General features: G+C 49.1%; 1 protein-coding gene across 1 annotated transcript in view; it reads left to right on the forward strand.

The window, feature by feature from the left end:
* The window catches only part of Ablim1 (actin binding LIM protein 1), a 160963-nt gene continuing 142003 nt past the window's right edge, over window positions 1-18960 (forward strand). The window contains exon 1 of the mRNA XM_051200032.1: window positions 1-150. Within this exon, the coding sequence (XP_051055989.1) occupies window positions 135-150 (16 nt within the window). The 5' untranslated portion in view covers window positions 1-134. The remainder of the gene's footprint in view (window positions 151-18960) is intronic.

Genomic DNA, 18960 nt, shown 5'->3' on the forward strand with positions numbered 1-18960 from the left:
CAAGGCTGCCCCGGACCTGGCGTGTGGGTGCTGGGGGCGTCTCCTCGCAGCTCCGCAGCGGCCGATCGGTCTGCTTGCACGCCTAGAGTGCATTCCTGTTGCTTTCGGTGCCCCCGGCCAAGGACCTTGTTGCCATGGTGAAAGAGAAAGGTAATTATAAATATTGATCACGGTGCATGCTTGTAGAAGTTGCGTTGGGCCCGCGGGGCTGGGGCACCTTATGAGCAATGATCAATCGAAATGCAGGCAGACATGTTCCGAGCGAGAATCTCTGTAGGACAAAGTCTGGGTTTCGGTGGAATCTCAGCCCATGGCAGGGACTGAGCTCAGCTCAGGGTGCGCATAGCTTTTGATTAATTGCCAGTGGGTTTGGGATTTGGGGTTGAGACTTGCCTTCCACCTCCCACCCTACCCTCCATTCTCTTCCTTCATCCTTCATCAATGAGTTCGTTAAGATTTGTTGTCACGGAAGGGTTTATACCTGGGTGGGGCTGTGTGGGGACAGACCCAAGCCCAGCTAGTGTGGCAGAGAGGAGCCCCTGGATGTTGGAAAGGGTTCGTACTAGCTTTAATCAATCCTGCCAACACCTTGCTAAAGGATGTCCTAATCAGCCACACGAGAACTGGAAAAGAGGAGGGTGGGCGTGGCTTGCACAGGTGTGTATTGTTTACCTACTGGGCGTGGCCCTGAGATTAAGATAAACCTTTTAAAATTGAATTCTAGGTGAATTCATTTGGTTGGAAAATGCCAAAGAACACAACAATAGATCGCGTTTTTAGTCGTTCCAGTAATATGCTATACACCAAGTAATTTTAAAAGCAAAATGTAACAGAAACACAAGGGGAAAGGGAACTCTTGACCACTACTCCCTCAACCTCCAGTTTCCAGTGACTGGCCTTTGTCTTTCTAGACCCGTGTAGAGTGGAACTGGGTGCACAAATTAGAAGTGACCTTATCAGAGATGCCAAAGGACCAACCTTCTGTAGGACCATCCAATGACCATTTTCCTAACTTGATTTTTTTCCCCCTCTTGGCAATATGTTTTAGAGATTTTTTTGTTGTGAAGAATGACTTCAGTTCTGCTCCCTGGCAAGCTTGGAATTGTCATGGTTTCTCCTGTGGGACATCTCCCCCCACCCCACCCCCCCCCGCCTTTTCATCCTGTCTCACTCCATCTCAATGCCTTCTCTGTGTCTACTTTATACTTGTGAGATAGAGCGCTAACCTTGGGCTGTGGCCGGTTTCAGCTTGGTTTTGCTGTGCAGAGAGTGGGTTGAGCAGCCAACTGTGCCTGCTTTAGCAGTGCCGAGGGTTCACGCCCAGACCAACAGTCTGCTCTATTCATCCACCCCTCTAATATTCGCCTGCTTTTGCTCTGACCTCTGGGTGAATGGACGGTGGGGTGATTCGATATGAATACAGACGCTTCTGGTAGTGTTTCCTTTATTTTGGGGACCTCTAGTGCAAAACCCAGACATGGCATTTGCTGGACTCTGGGACAACTCCCATGCACCTCTTCCACCCGACTAGAATGATGTGGCCCAGCCCTCTGCTGCTAATGGATTTGAGTTTGTGTCCCTGTGTGATTTATTTATGAGTGGTGGAGATTTCAGAAGCCACAGGTCCACTCCATTCCTGTGGGGCTGGTGGCAGCCCAGACCTCTGATAGAGATCGCAGGCAGGTCAGGAGTTTTCAAATATCGTCTTGCCCGAGCCTCACTTAGGTTACCTATGTCCATGCTTGGGCACTTTCTAGCTGGAATACTCTGGGCAGGCTCCCAGGAGGCCACATGCTAGTGTTATCTTAGCTCCAGCCACTGATTAGAGGTTGTTCTTTTTTTATTTTGAGGTCTATGCCAGTCCTTGCTGCTGCTCCCCTGCCCCGACTACACCAGCTTCAGCCGACATCAGAGAAAGACAGGGTTTCTGTGGGTGGCTTTACAGGAGGGATCTCGATTAGTGTGTAAAGTGAAATGGGCACTGGGAAAGTGTGTTCTTCCTGGAAACGGGCAGGCTAGGGATCAGAAAGGGTAAGGAAGTGACTCAAGGTCACACAGCTAATAACTTGACCATATGACGTGCTGTCCAGTGTGGACATCCCCCCTGTCAATGCTCTGGCGGAGGAAACCGGTTAGTAACACAACAGAGCTGCCAGGGACCGGTGCCTTGTTGCATCTGGACCGTTTCCAGTACCCTAGTTTTTATAGCATTAGTATTAGCATTAGTATTAGTATTATTTTCTCTGCCCTCCTGAAGCTGATGGGGATGCCCTAGCAAGCTCAGGTCACTGTGGTGGCCGTGCTAAGGAGGAAGGAGCAAGGAGCAAGGCAGGCCTCTGGTTCCCTGCTGTGCTCACTCTAGTGTGTGACACTGTCCTGTATGTCATTTCCTCAGTCTCCACTTGGGGCTGACATGGCTGGAGAGAAGGCCTACACTCAGCCAGCATGGCGGCCCGGGGCAGACCATCTTCAGCTCGCATGGTCTTTGTTCTCCTGAGCACACGCTCATTTGCCCACACTCGCAGACACTAATCGATCCTAGAGTCTGGATGAAATGGTTGTTTCCCCGATGTGTTCAAGGACACCTCATCCTTGCTGCACTGTCTAAGAAGCACCAAAGGGTTTTGTGGGTTCACCAGTCAATATCTGTCTTCCTGAGTACAAAACAGCATACACACTCACCAACCTACACCCCGAGAGCCGCTGTGCTCGTTTAAAAGTTGTGACTGCTACCTGACGTGTGTTCCTGGGCCGTTTCTGAATGAATCTGTTTCTTTTTTGTTTACTTGTTTGGGTGTTTGCCTGAGAAATAGAACGAAGTAAATCCCAGAGATAAAGTTATAACAAACGGCGATTGTGGCTTGGAAGCTCTGTGACCATGTGAAAAAGTAAGAGTTTAGCTGAAAAATGCCACATTCAGGTAAATGGCATTTTAGACTTGAGTTCCTGTATTTCTTGGGTTGTTTTCCTATAAGAGCAGAGGTCTCAATATTCATTCTCCTACAAAAGAGAGATGTCTGCTCTCTACCTGACAGTTCAGAGTAGGGAGAGTGTGCAAGTGTGTCACACACACACAAGTGCACACACACACACGGGCACACACATGCACACATGCATGCACACACATGCACACATGCATGCAAGCGCAAACAAATGATGTCTCTGCAGCAAGCTCTTCTGATTGCCTTCCTTATCACTGTGGCTTTCTGTGGTATCATCAGGTGTCTAGCAGAATCCCAGCCTCTCTCTTACTTAACATTGGTGGCTTTGACCTTTCACTTGTAAAAGCTGACAATGGCTGCAGACATTGCAAGATGTGTTCTCCCAGGGGTGGGGCTGGAGTGGGATATTGAGGAGACTGGAAGGAGTGACAAAATTAGTCTAGTTGGGGACAGTGGGGACTGAGAAGCCAGCTGCACCGCCACAGGGAGGTTTTGGCTCAGACACGTCCACTCCTCCAAGGAAACTCCTTCACACCATCGCCATACCCAGCCTGAGCTTTCTGGGTTAGCAAGGTCTTGTGTATTTACAGGGCACAATGGTTCCCTTGGCTCTCTGCCATCTACTGTTGGAGTGAGATAGGTTTGCCCGTGAGTAGAAGAAGCATCTAGACTGAAGTTTGATGTGAAAGCATCCTGATCGGCCATGCTGGAGCAGGTGGCTCTTACTCTGGGCCTTTAAAGACTGGGGATATTTGGATATGTGACAAATCAGGAATAATGCACTAGGTGTGAGAGATGCACCCATGTAAGAGTGGATGGAACCTGGTCAGAGACGTGATGGGGGAGATGGACTCCCAGTCACCCCTGGGAGTGGCCAACAGGGCAGTACACACTTGGTGGCTTAAACAACAGGAAGTCATTGTCTCAGTTCTGGAGGACGAAAGTCCACAGTCAAGAATTCTGCAGAGCCGGTTCCTTTCCAGTGAGTCCCCACGGGAGACTCTGCATCTCCCTGGCCTCCCGGTGCTCTGCCAGCTCTCTCTGACATTTTTTTGCTTGTAGACTCGTCATTCTGTCGCTAGACCTGTGTCATTCACACTGTGTGTTCTGTCTTCATAATTCCCACTTTTTGTAGGGGAACTGATGAGTGATGAGGAGCCAAATGGTAACCTCTTTTTGATTTGACTGTCTAAGTAGAGACCCCATCTCAAATAAAAGCCATGTGTTAAGGTGTTGAGGGTCAGGCCTTTGACACATGAATTTGCTGGGAGCTGGTGGTTGCGTGCAACCGCTCACCCGTGGCCACTCACCTAGGTTAGACCTGAATAGGGCTCAGGAAGGGCTGGGGAAGAAGGACCAGACTAGGAAGTAGGAGTGGGGTGGGAAGGAGAGGAGGGAAGATCATTTTAATAAGCCTGAGTGATGAAGCACTCAGGTACGATCAGAAAAGTGTGGTTCACGAACTACTTCCTGTGTGGGATGCTGAGCTCTCACAGCTGACAAATCTGAGTGTGCCCAATGATATTGTATCTACAGGGTTCCCACTTAAGAACTCCATAACTGTGTTACCGAACAACAAGATGTCTCATCATCTATAAGTTCATGACGCAGTGTTGGGCAGCATTCATGGCTTTGCTAGGGCGTTGCACTCTTAAAGATTTTAGAAGTGGCTATTCCATTTCTCTGGAGGTACGTCGGATTGTAGGCATCTGTGAAAAGCTGACACTACACCTTGCTGGTTGCAACTGCTCTGTCCCACATCACCCAGGGCCTGTCGTGTCTCCTGGCAGCCCCTGAGGTGTACAGCATCCTGAATCCCTCTTGCATGACTTCATCTGTGATACTATCATTAAGTCTATGGTCGAAGGTGGGTAGATGGAAGCTTTTGGTTGCCTTTAGTCGTTCAGGGAGTCTCCCCCCCCCCCCAACCCTAGCCTCAAACTCATAATCCTCCTGCCTCCGTCTCCTGATTGCTGAGATTATCAGCATATGTCATCATTTCTCTTAACCCCAAGATTTTTAGGGGAACACCCCAGACGTCTCCTAAGTAAGGTCTGAAGGAAAGTTACCTGTTAGAGGAGACACCGCAGGCCACCGGGGTTTCACAATCAATGGTCGTGATGGAGGACAAAGTCACACAATTCAACTGTGTGCCTCTCATCATCCTGGGAAAGCTCTGGGTTTTGACATCACATTCCACTCAAGACAGGAAAAAAAATGCAAGTGTGAATTGCTTTTACTACTTTATAAACGAAGGTGCTACCCTACCAGTGTGCCTGCAGCAGCCCTGGCTTCACAGCAGAGGGCTGTCTGCAAGATGGAGCTCCCGTGACTGAGGGAAAGGAGGTCACATTGGAAAAACAACCATAACAGATGCCTGCCCTATACACAAACTCATTGAGGCAGAAAAGATAATAAGGATCTAGAAGAATAAGTTTGTCATAGCCAGTGACAGGCACATACTTTTGAGAGAAAGGATGTGTTGCCAGAGTTCCCCCAGAGTTCCTCAGAGCGATACTTGATGAAGTCAAGACTCCTCAGAGGTGGATAGCCATGCTTGGAGTTAGCCTGCCCTATCTTCAACCGCTCCCCAACTTTGGGACGTGGCCCTTATGCTTTCCAACACTTGGTCAAGTAACAAGCAAGGATAAACAAACTATATCGTGTTGACAAAATCCTTATTCCAGGCCAATGGATTAAGCTGGGGAGATGGCTCAGTAAGGACCTGAACTCAGTACCAGGCATCTATGTAAACCAAAGCCAGGTATGGTAGGGTAGCACACTCATTATTCCAGTATGGAGTGGGGAGAAGCAGGTGGGTCCCTAGGCTCCCTCTGCTAGCCACGCTAGCCCATTTGGCAAGTTTGGAGCCAGTGAGAGAACTTTTCTTTTTTTCTTCTTTTCCTTTCTTTTCATTATTTATTTGTTTGTTTGTTTGTTTATTTATTTATTTATTTATTTATTTATTTATTTATTAAGACAGGGTGTGTACAGTCCTGGATGTCCTGGAACTCACTCTGTAGACCTGGCTGACCTCAAGCTCACAGAGATCCACCTGCCTCTGCCTCCCGAGTGCTGTGATTAAACCTGGCTGAGAGAACTTTTATTGAAAAAAAAAAGAAAAAGGAAAAATCCACAAGGTGCCTGAGTGTGACCCAAGGTCATCTTCTGGCCTGTGCAAATATGCACTCAGTCATGTGCGCACACAGAACAGCAAGGTGGATTTTCCAACTTCTTTCGGAAGCAAGGTGCTCCAGGGGCTCACGAGGTTATGGGGCATGTCTTGGCATGAGAGTTGACTTTCTCTGTGCCACAATCACAGCCCAGTGTAGGCTGATAAAGAGGAGCTCATGACAGTGCTGAAGTCAAAACACTGGGCATTTTCCAAGGCCAGCATTAATGAGCCAGAGAATGTTCCAGAAGTTTCGCTGGACACTGAGTGGTGTGGGAACTCTTCCCATTGTGGCTGAGCCTTGTCTGAGGGCACAGCAGCTGAAGCAGCCAGCTTTCTACTTCATTGTGTGTTGAGTTGAGAATGACTCAGACCCACAGGTCTGCTCATCCCACACTGGCAGGAGCCGAGAATTTAAGGGCAGATACGGTTAACATAGGGACAGTGAATATTTGTTGTGCATGACCTCTTTTCTCTGAAACGTATTTTTGCTGTTATGGTCCTGATGTGGTTAATATTTTTATGGTCCCATGTGTCCCAGTGGTACCAGGAGTGATTCTGAGTCCCACTATAATCAAACAAGCTAACTTGTTTGAATAACTTGGGTTTATCAAGGAAGATGGTGGCTTAAAAAAAACAAAACAACAACAACAAAAAAAAAAAACTTGAAGGAAATAACAACCTCCCAGAGAGGTTGTTAAATTCAGACTTCTGGGTTCTGATTCCCCAGATCTGGGGTAGAGCCTGACCCTGTTCGGGTGATCTTGGTGTCCTGGTCTAGGGACTACACTTTGACCTCGTGTACTTGGTCCATGGTTCCTGTGGGTAGAATAATTGATCCTTCAGATGGCTCCCCATTTTCATATCACCAGCGTCTCCATTCCTCCCACAAACCTCATCTGGCTCACAGTTTCCAGGTGACAGAAAGTAACAGACGTCTTGCTGGCCAGAGCCTCTGCTGTGTGGAGCGAAACAATGTTATGTAATAGAGCCAACCTTCTGTGATACCCTTGCAGCCAAGAAACTGCTGCCGTTGCCTGACCCTGGGTGTGCACAGGCCGGGAAGAAGTTGCAAGGTTGCTTTTGTGAGGTGGGATGGAGCTCACTATGCCTGCAGGAAGGTGGCATTGGTCTAAAGTCACGATAGAGGCGTGTACAGATATACATGTGTGTTCTCTGGGTATCACAGTTTCCAGAGTTGGGGGGGGGGCTTGCTTCCTGCACTGATGGAACTCTGTGGAACTCTTGGGTAAAAGATAATACTTGAGGTGTTTGGCTCTGCAAGGCTGCAGTTGCCTCTTTAGCCTCTGGGGAGCCAAACTGCATCATTCTCAAAGTGTGGAGTGTCTCATTTCACTAGCACTAAATCTTGTCATCTATATCCTTTCCCTTCCCTTTCTTTCTGTTGCTGCTCAGTATTTAGAACATTACGGGAAGGGAGAAGTTGAAGAAAAATTAAGAGAAGCAAATGGATGTCAAAGATAGCAAGGCTGTTCCTCACTGGAATGTCTGATGGTGAGCGGGAAAGGGGGTTGAGAGCCCCCCCCCCAGAGAAGTAACTGGCTGTGGATCGATCTCCAGGCCCTGGAGATGTGATAGATGGCTGTCTCCTACTCACAGGACCCTGTATCAGCAGACAGCCAGGAGTGGATAGTGTTGGGATTGATGGTGGAAAGGGGGTCTGCTGGGCCGTGGTTCTGGACGTGCCCTCCTCTGCTAATACTCATCCGGAGGACCCAGCCCAAGCTTGGTGGTGAACCATAGCTGTGGGATTTCCGTAGTGGCTTTGACCAAATCAGTTTTGTTGAGATCTGTTTTCTGCGGGATAGTTTGCGGCTAAGCCTTTGGCTTGTTGTTTAGTTTTGGTTTTGAAACAAGGTCTCATGTAGCCCAGGCTGGCCTCAAACTTGCAGCGTAGCTGGCTCAAGAATGATCCTCTTGGCTCAACCTCTCAAGTGCTGGAATGAATTACCATTGTGTCACCACACACAATCGAGGTTAGCATGAATCCTCTGAGAAGCTCTTACCATGTAAATTAATGGTGTTGGGAGGCACACTGGTTAAAAAAAAAAAAAAAAAAAAAAAAAAAACGTGAAGACATTAGGGAGGACAGAAGGTTTCAAGGGGGACTCAAAGCAAGAAAAAGTCACTGTTGTGAAGGAAGAGAGACTTTATGCAACTGGAGCTTTTGAGGGAGCATTCGGGATGGGTGGGTTGGCGGTCGATTCACTTTGCATCCACAACACTGCGTCTGCTCCACAGTGGTCATCCATTGGATTGTGAATGAGCAGTAAGTGGGTGAATTCTGTGTATGGTCCGGGAGATGCTCAGAGTTGTTTGCGAAATGGTTTTTCCAACCCCTATGTGAGAAAAGTGATCTAGATACAGAAGCAAATAAAATATGGACTTGGCCAGAGCTCATGCGCTTTATGCCAGGGAGCTCATATATAAGTCATTGTGATACAGCGTAAACTATATTCACCTGAGAACTATTAAACCAGTATGCGATGGAAGGGCAGAGAGCAGTTAACTCCAATAGGCAGTCGTGGTTGACTGGGCTTGGGAGGATGAACAGGAATGCAGCCTTGGCTCAAAGATTATTGAGAGACTCTTTATGAAATTGGTGAGATAGGACCAGAGCTAGATGAGTGTGGCAGGGTTTACTGTTCCCCACAAACATAACAGTAGGCATAAGAAAGGCTCTGTGGGTCATGGTAGATCAGAGGGTGGGAAAGGGCTATGAGTTTATACAGAGCCTCTGAGAACCAGTTGACTTAGAGTAGAGATGGGCACCTCAGAGCGTGTGGTCCTCCCTGCGGACCACAGTTTGAACTTTAGTTTTCAAAAGCCTCTAAAAAGAAATGGAGATTCTTGTGGAGGGTCCTCCACATGTTTAGATGCAAGCAAATAATTTAACTGCCTCTATAAATTAGTTACACAGCCCAGGCAGAAAGAGCCAGAACTCTGGCAAAGGACCTCCAGGTTCAACTCTGGGTGTCACCAGTACACACAGGAAAGAGCCCACCGCCCCCTAGCAAGACACCGATGGCTACCACTGTCTAGAGTAAAAGTCATGCAAAACTTTAAGGTAGGCCCCAACGCCCAGGAGCAGCTGACCAACACGAATAAACTCAGCTTAGTAGACCTCTGTCTCATATTGCTTCATTTAGGCATTTTCTTGTTGTCTTATTGATCTTTTGCTTGTATATTTTGATTTCCATTTTTTTCTGTGTTTTTGTAGGTTTCTATTTGTGTTTGTGTTTCTTGGTTTTGTTGTCTATTTTTTTTTTTTTTTAATAGAGAAAGAAACGGCGTGGAGTTGGGAGTTGGGGAGGATCTGGGAGAAGTTGGGAAGTGAGAGAAAACTTTATTTTATGAAAAATTTTAATTACAGAAATGAATAAAATGGGGCTGGAGGGATGGCTCAGCCGTTAACAGCACTGGCTTCTCTTCCAGAGGACTCAAGTTCAATTCTTAGCAGCCATATGGCGGCTCAAAACTGTATGTAACTCCAGTTCCAAGGGTTCCAACAGCCTCACACAGACATAAGAGAAGACAAAATATCAATGCACATAAACTATGAATAATATGATAAAAGTTATTCCTGATTTAAAAAAAGTCATGTGAGTCGTCCAAGCTTTCATTCTTGGCTCTGTTTTAAATATACTGATCATGAGCCAGACAAAGGATTGGCCCAAAGTTTGAAATCCAGTTGTTTAGGACATGTACACTCTGTGACGTTTCTCTTATACTGTGTTGTGGTTGCCATGGTTTTGAGACATGGTCTCCTGTGGCCCAGGCTGCCTGCAAGTCCCCTTGGGGAGTGAGGATGAGTTTAAACTTCTGATTTCTTGCCTCTGCCTCCTGAGCTAGGATTACAGGTATGTACTGCCACGCCCAGTTTATGCAGCAATGATGGCTGAGCCCACGGTGTAATGCATTGCATGCTGGGTAAGCACTTTACAGCCCGGAAACTGGGCCCACCATGTGAGTTTTATTGAATAAAAGCAGAATAAGGCTTTTCAGTGGACAAGCCTCTCTCCACCCTGGGTGTTCCTGTTTTAGAGCTATTGGGTACATTCTATTAAATCTATGGCTTTGCATTTAGAACTATTAAAGTTTCAACAGGACTTCTGGGTTTCTGATTGATGTGTCACTGTCCTAATTAGGATATGGCTGCTCAGTTAAGCACAGTGTCACACATCCTATCCTTCCAGTCTTGGGCATCATATCTCATCCAGCGCTCATTTTTGGGGGGGGGTGCATATCAAGGCCTTTCTGGAAAAACTAAAACCTTGAAGCTTTGGAGAGAGTCCTCCTCTTCCCTCAGGAATGTCTAAGAGACCAGAGGTCACAGCAAGACCTCCCATGCAGCAGGAAAGGCTTGGCCATTCCTCGAGGGTCAGGGCATATCGGTCACCATTCTTGTCTTAACTTTGGAAGCACTCCTGAGACATCACAGGGTCCAGACGGGACCAGGACTGTCACAGTCCGAGCCCGAGAATGGCTTCTTATCACTGGAAAGAGACTAGTGGAGCCGTGCCCAGGGAAAGGCCCTCCTAGGTCCACCCATTTCCTCGATATCTATACCCTGCCTCAAGGGAAGCGAGGTCTGCAATCCTGAACATGCCAAGATCCCGCATGAACGTACCAAGATACCGCAGGCCCACAGGAGCCACTCACTGTGGCGGACAATGGCCTCCCGTTCACTGGTAGGACTTCCTTGATGACTTTTACCTGTGGGGCTTGGCGCCCGCACCCTTCAGGTAGCATTTTGATGACTCTAGTCCATCTCTCTGTGGTGGGGTGAAATGTAATGTTTGATTTGGGGGCATGCTGATGTTACAGGAACGGTGGCGGCTTAAATGGGAGCTGTGACAGCCATGTGGCTCAGGCCTCTCTTGAGAGGCGGTACCCACCCATTCAGCAGCTGTCCCTGCTGGCTGTTCGTGTGACCCTGCTCAGAACACGTGTTGTTTAGTTTTTCGAAGGCTCTAGTGTCCCTCCAACCCCTCCCCATAGGTCAGCTCAGTTGGAAGTTCTGTTTTATGAGCCTCTGGCCGGAGCTGAGCCAGTGTTGGTGTGAGCTATTCCAACCTCAGCTTTCTGAGCTGAGATGTATCATTGTAAATAGCTCCTCCACAGATACCATGAGACCTAGGTTCCAGTGAGAGACCATGTCTCAGAAATCCAGGTCAGCAGCCACTGAGTAATGACACCTGAAGTAGACAGACCTCTGACCTCCAAACACCACACATCCACAAGTGCTCATATACATGCCACGCATCCCTGCACACACACACACCATTCTGGTTGTTGTGTGACAAAAGAATTAGACAAATGAAAAGTTTATGGTGTTTCAAGATACAACCTCCTTGAGTTTTTGAAAATGTGTCTTGAACCTCTCTAAGTACCTGAGTTTCGTAAGCACTAGTCACCTATCCATACACCTATGCACACATCCCATTGTGTAAGCACAAATCACCTATTCACACACCCTACTGTGTTAGGACCAATCACCTCTGCTCATCCTACTGTGTTAGAACCAAGCACCTCTGTACACCCTACTGTGTTAGAACCAAGCACCTCTACACACATCCTGCTGTGTTAGAACCAATCACCTCTGCACACACCCTACTGTGTTAGAACCAATCACCTCTGCACACACCCTACTGTGTTAGGACCAGTCACCTCTGCACATCCTACCTAATCACCTCTGCATTTTACTGCTGCCTAACCTGTGGTGGCTGATGCCAGTGTTGAGGTCCCTCAGGGAAAGTTTGTGTTTGTGAGAACTCCCTCTGGAGGATCTGGCAGCTCTCATGCAAATCCCTGTAGCCAGCTTCTTTATGGGCTCCCTCCTAAGTGGTGATGAGACACTTGTTGGGTGGGGTTGTATTGACTGGGAGGATTTTGAAGTCTGGGTGGCTCCTTCTCATTACCATGCAAATGCTGAGGAGTGGACACCTACAGGTACTAGCCAAACCTGTTGCTTTGTTTGAAGCTACAGAGGGAGACAGCAAGCACCAGCCTGGGACTGGGCAGAGGGGAGCATGGCTGCTTATGGGTTTCTTTCCCCAGTCATGAATATGTTTCTCATCTCATCAGAGAGTGGTGGAAACCGGGTGATAGCTTAGCTGGGAAAGTGCTTGCCTTGCAAACACAAGGGCCTGAGTTCCATCCCCAGGCCCCACCTAAAACAAAAGCTGGGGTGGGGGGAACGTGCTTATAAGCCCAGCACCAGGGAGACAGAGACAGGGGGCTCCCGAGGGCTCCCTGGCAAAGCAGCCTAGCCTACGTGGCCCATTCCATACCTTTGAGAGTCCCTGATTCTAAAGAACCATGCATGACGCCTGCGGAATGACGCCAGAGAGTGTCCTTTGGCTTGCACATACATGAGAAATTAAGAATGTGTGTATACACACACACACACACACACACACACACAGAGAGAGAGAGAGAGAGAGAGAGAGAGAGAGAGAGGTGATCACTGCAGAACTTGGCGAGTATACAAGGTCTATCAAATCACACACTTTAATGGATGTGTTGTATGACAGCCAAGTTCATGGCTACCTCTGCCATGGTCGGTGACTTGGTGACTCAGAGCTGGGAGATCCATGGGTGACAGGGACACTGCAGAGAAAAAGTCAGAAGACAATGGATGCTGTCTTTCCTTCAGCATAAGAGGTGTGAGGTGGTGTGTACCGACATTGTGTGACCCGAGATTTTCCCACACTGGTGCAGCCAGAGACAGATGTGGCCGATGCCTGTTTACCTTCTGTCAGGAAAGTCCCTGTCACTGGCACTAATTCCACTTACAGGCTGTCCCGGGTGACACGGTAAGATCCGGCTTCGTTGTACAGAGGGGGAAACTGAGGCACTCACAGCCTTATGAAGAGCAGAGCTAGGAATGGCACCCCATCTAACCCCCAGGGCGGCCACCTCCCAATCCTCACCATGTTCCCGTATTATAACCCACGGGCCCCTACTCCATCTGTGGTGTGGACTGATGCTCTGTAGAGGAGACCAGACCCCTCATCTAGAGATACAAAGGAGGACTTTAACATCTAAGTCCTTAGTTTGTCCCTCAGAGACATGGGGGACACCTCATTCCCTGCCTCAGATGACGGCGCTGTCCTTCAGTCAAACCCATTTCCTAATGTGCCAAGACATGCTCTATCCTACCCTTCCCATGATCGGGGGTGGCTGTCTCTCTCCATTCCAGTAAGTTCTGCCTGCCTTGGAGGCCCAGCTGGAGTGCCCCCTAAAGCATGTTCTGCTCCTCTGTTAACTAGAACAGCCCGGAGCATCATGCAGGCACATGGATCAGAATGCATTCACACCGCTTCCATGGGCACACGGAGTCAGAGTGTGTTCACACCGCTTCCATGGGCACACAGAGTCAGAGTGCGTTCACACCGATTCCATGGGCACATGGAGTCAGAGTGTGTTCACACCACTTCCGTGGGCACACGGAGTCAGAGTGCGTTCACACTGCTTCTGTGGGCACACGGAGTCAGAGTGCGTTTACACGGCTTCCATGGGCACACGGAGTCAGAGTGCGTTCACACCACTTCCGTGGGCACACGGAGTCAGAGTGTGTTCACACCACTTCCGTGGGCACATGGAGTCAGAGTGTGTTCACACCGCTTCCATGGGCACATGGAGTCAGAGTGCGTTTGTAAGGAGTACGGTTTTTCCTCCTGCCACCTGGTCTTGTCCCGCCGCCGCGCCAGCCCCAATTAACACACAGAGACTCTGTATTAGATATTATGCTGTTGGCCAGGTACTACTTTCTTATCGGCTAGCTCTGTCTTAAGTATTAACCCATTTGTGTTAATCTATGTATTTCCATGTGGTCTTCTTACCCGGAGCCGGCTGCTGCGTACTGCTCTCTCCAGACTCTCCATCTTGACTCCTCCTTACTACTTCCTCTTCCTCCTTGTCTCCTAGTCCCTCCTATCTTCCTTTCCTATTGGCCAACAGTGCTTTATTTATTAACCAGTATGAGAAACATATACAGAATGACATCTCCCATTATGCGTTCACACTGCTTCCGTGGGCACACGGAGTCAGAGTGTGTTCACACCGCTTCCATGGGCACACGGAGTCAGAGTGTGTTCACACCGCTTCCGTGGGCACACGGAGTCAGAGTGTGTTCACACCGCTTCCATGGGCACACGGAGTCAGAGTGTGTTCACACCGCTTGTAGGAGGTAGACTTTGTCTGCTGAGGAGACTGTGGAGGTGTTTATTCACTGCCTCCAACTTCACCAGTGCTTGCCCAGGACATAACCACTTCCCTTCCACTGGAGCAGCCGTGAACCCTCATAGTAAAATGAAAAGGGAAAAAGTTACCAGGGTTAATGCTGTCTGTCACCTGGATGGATAGAATGCCTTGCAAGCTAGCAGGTGTGGATTACGTGTGTTTGCCTTTGCTTCAAAGGCCACACCCTGCAATGTTATGTCATACTGAAAGCTTGAACAGGCTGAACTTCAGGTCGGGGAGGAGCCCGGAGTGGAGGGCACTTTTAGAAACTGCACTTTGCCTGACTTTGCCCTTGGCGCCTGTGAACACAGTGCTGATGCTTCTGTCTCCCTGTGTGGGCGCAGACACTAGAGGTACCTGGAAGGGTGAGTTTGGATGTCTGTTCCCAGAGAAGGAGAGGCAGACCCTTTTAGGGGAAGGGTCCAAATGCCTGTACTACAGCCAACAAACGTGAGCCCCTCTCTGTTTTCCGCTGGCTGGCAATGTGACCTTGGGACAGTGGTGCACAGGTAAATGTTTAACACTCAGCTTTCCAGCAGGCAAAAAGGAACATGGTGATTTGTAAAACGTGTCAATTTCCGTGGTTAGATACCTCCACCTTAGCAAACTTTAAGCCAGGGGCTACATAGCTAGCTTTGCCAGATTCCCTACTGCTGGAGCAAATTGTAACCTCTGAAAACTCCTTCCCTCTCTGTAGGGCAGGGCTTCGGAAGGACAAGTAGATGTAAATTTTGGTCACTTCTTATGTAGTGTACAGGCTATACAGACACACTGACCATCCCACAAGGGGTGTGTTAGCTGGTTAACGACTCCAAGTGTGTTCTACGACATATAAGAAGCAGTCAGAAAGCTACAACACAGACAGATGGGAGCTCGCTGTGTTTTGTTCTGTGCAGGGATATTCCAGTCCATGCTTTAGACCTGCATGCTTTGCTGCTTAACCCCTCTAAGGGACCTGCGCTGGGAATTAAGGGGTGGGAGGCCACGGTGGAATTCTCCATCTACATGCTGCTCGACCCTTCTTGACACAGATTCCCACAAATGGCTCAGATGGCCTCCCTGTCTCACCATCAGGATGGCCCTGGCTCTCTCCCAGCCCATTAAGGTGTGGTGATCTGCCAGGAGGCTTTGCCTTGATCCAGTTCTAAGAGGAATCGCTGGTGCAGAGACCATCTGAGGTCTCCAGGTGGCCTTAAAAGTTGTATAAAATTCCAAAAGTGGTTTCTGTCATATTTCAGGCCTCCCTGCCTCTGTGACTTTGAGCTGGCACCGGCTTTGGTGCCCAGGCTGCTGCCCCCAGGAGGAAGTGATCTTTACATAGTCTCTCTGCCACCCTGGGGTCTGCTGCTGACTCCTTTGTGCGGTACTTGACAGGAAAGGGAAGGGCTGGGGACAGGTCCCTCGGTTCGCAGAGCTGAGTCCGCTCTGATCCTGCCAGAGGCTCTTGGGCCTTATCCATTCTGACTGTACAGAAAGTGAAATTCCAGCAGTCCAAGAGAGGTCAAAGGAGAGTCACAGCAGTCACAGTGTGTCCAGGAAGTCACGTTGAGGCCCCGATGATGTCAGACGTTTCTGAGCCCCACCTTGGCTCACAGAAGGCAAGCTGGGCACAGAGAACAAACATGTGCCATGAGTCACCTGGAGAAACTGCCCAGCTGGATGATGGTAATCTCTGTACCTCCTCCCCTCCAGGGGAATCAGATTAACCGGATTTGAGCCTGGGCTGCCTCTGCCATCGGGAGGCCAGCAGAGGGGTGAGCAGGTCAAGGGTGGGGACACCTTCCTAGCAGACAGCCACAAGTGGCCCAGGTGGACAAGAACAGAGTCCGCCTGCGGGAATGTTTGCACCAAGTGATAATAACCCTGATTACCGGACTCACAGGTATCGAGAAAAATGAGGTCGGGGAAGCCAATTCAAGAGAAGGCTCATTTTGGGCCAGTAATGACAGGGTAACCTCGTGTGTAGCTTCTAGTAACTACCACTTGCCACAGCAGGAAATGAGCTGCCGAGTAAACTGCAAATTAAGCACCCTGCGCATTTATTAAATGCTTGCATTTCTCATTTCCTGTGCTGTTCTAGCACAAAGAAAGGGAGTGGGGGGGGGGGGAGCGAACACAGCTCTAGGATGTGAGCTTAGAAGGTGGCAGAAGCAAGGAGCACCGCCGTCCAGGTAATGAAGCCGTGGCTCCGACACAGACCCCGAGGGAAGGAGTCCTGCCTTTAAGCAGAATTGGTGCATGTGTGTGTGTGCGCGCACACGTGCACGCATGTATGTATGTATGTGCATGCATGCATGTGTGTGTGTTTGAGAGGGGGGGCTCTATCATGGTCCTCCTTGCTCCCTTGAGACAGTTTCTCATGGTGCCTGGGGGGTCACTGTTTTTGCTAGACTGCCCAGAAAGCTCCGATCTCTGCTTCCTGCAGCACTTGAATTATAGGTATAAGCATGGCCATGCCAGGCTCTTGGTGTGGATGCTGGGGATCTGAGCTCAGGTCCGTACCCTTGTACAGCTAGGATCCTTACCCACTGAGCATCCCCATAATCCCTGGAGTCATCCTCACCATGCAGAGTCTTCTCTTGTAGTTGCAATGCAGGCAAGCTCTCTCCAATCGTGGCCTCTGCTGGGGCTCCAGGGTGTCTTCGGGTGGCAGCCCCTCCTTGCCGTATTGCCTTTACTGGTCATCTTTCCACATAGATGGGGGAGCGGTTCTTGTATTTAAAGAGCTTTCCACCATTGTTTGCTCATTATTTTTTGTTTACTAGCAGGCGGCCCTTTCCCGGGCAGCTGGGTGTTCACGACTTCTGAGTTGGCTCAATTTCCTTCTCTGCTGGATAAGATGTTCCTGTGGAAATCCCTGTCCTCCCATGGGTCCCAAGGGTGCTCTTGAACAAGATGTTCAACTCTACTTGTCCGGGTTTCCTTCCCTGCAAAACAAGGACAGGGAGGAGTATCCAAGGCATCTGAGGGGAAGGGCTGTCTATGATTGACATTCCAGGACAATACAATGCCTGGAGCATAGTAAGTGTTCAGTAAATGTCACCTAATAGTGATTTGTGTGTGTGTGTGTGTGTGTGTGTGTTCATGTATAGGGGGTGTGTATACAAATGTGGGGTGGTCAAAGGGAATCTTTGTCATATTTTCCTTGGGTACTGTCCCATCTTTTTGAGATGGGTTTCTGATTTTTACCTGAAATGCACAGTTTTGAGAAGCCCTAGGGATTCCCCTGGCTCTGCCTCTGTAGTGCTGGCTTATAAGTGTGAGCTGTCACACCGCCCCCCCCCCCCAGCCCCTTCCCTGTGGGTTCTGGGAATTGAACTTAGCTCCTAATGCTTTCCCCTCAAGTAGTGTTCTTGAGTTATTTGCTTGCCGTGACAGAAGTTCAGAACCTTGTGGCTACTCATGGGAGATGCCCTAGTAGTAACCCTGGATTCCCCATGAACAGAGACACGCAGGAGATGACTTGTTTTATATTTGATATGAGAAATATTCACATAATATGTGAGAACTGACCGCAGAGCTTGTGATGATGTGGGGGATAGGATCGATGCATTGTGAAACAAAACAGAAAACAAGAGTCAGTCAGTGCTAGGTGGCATCTACCAGCTGTGATAAAACACCATGATCAAAATCAACTTGGGGAGGAAAGAGTTAATGTCCCCCTACACTTCCAGGTAACAGTCCATCCCTGAGAGAAATGGAGGCAGGGATTGAAGTAGAGGAATGCTGCTTATTGACCACCTGCCTGCAGTGGGGGGGCGGGGGCGGGGCCCGAGGGGGCGTGGCCGTCCACAGTGGGCTGGGCCCTCCCACTCAATCGTCAATCAAGGCGGTAGTTGCCTATTGGTCAACCTCTGCTATTTTCTCAAGTAGAATTCGCTCTTCTCTGACATGTCTGGGTTTGTGTCGAGTTGACAAAAACCAACTAAGAAGACTGGTGGTACATATTCAGGCTTTGAGAATATGTAAATAAAAGGGAAATTATGTTGGCGGTCATACTGAGAGGAGTTATTAAATGGACTTGAGGCCTGACCAGATAGCTCACTGGGTAAAGGGCCTGTCTTGCAAGCATGGAGACCAGAGACCAGTCTCTCAAACCAGCGCTGAGAAAAGGAAAGCCAGGTGTGCACACCAGGGCAGCAGATGGAGTTGGAACCCTGGTGGCCAGACAACTTAGGGTCCACGGTGTGTGTCGGGCTGGAGAGAGACTCTGTAAAAGAACAGCCTTAGGACTGGAGCCTGAAGTTGTCCTCTGACCACCACACACACATATGTGCACCTACACATTCCGTGTACACATCTACACACATACACATGCGATGGATGAGCCACTAGGAGGCTGGACTTGTGTCCTAGCTGTGAATCTGGCTATTTGCCTCCCTTTTTGGTTGTCAGGGTTAGGAGAGATGGCCATGCGTACCCAGACATTCAACACACATCCAAGAGGGCTTGGACCTCTGCCCCATGAGCACTTTAACCACCCACACCGTACCTGGTACCCGTCCTTCGCTGACAGGTTCCCTCACAGTGAGCACTTGCCTCTTGCAAGTGCTGAACTCCTATATCTCAAACTACATT

Source organism: Phodopus roborovskii, unplaced genomic scaffold, assembly GCF_943737965.1.
Source record: "Phodopus roborovskii unplaced genomic scaffold, PHOROB, whole genome shotgun sequence".
NCBI classification, from domain to species: domain Eukaryota; kingdom Metazoa; phylum Chordata; class Mammalia; order Rodentia; family Cricetidae; genus Phodopus; species Phodopus roborovskii.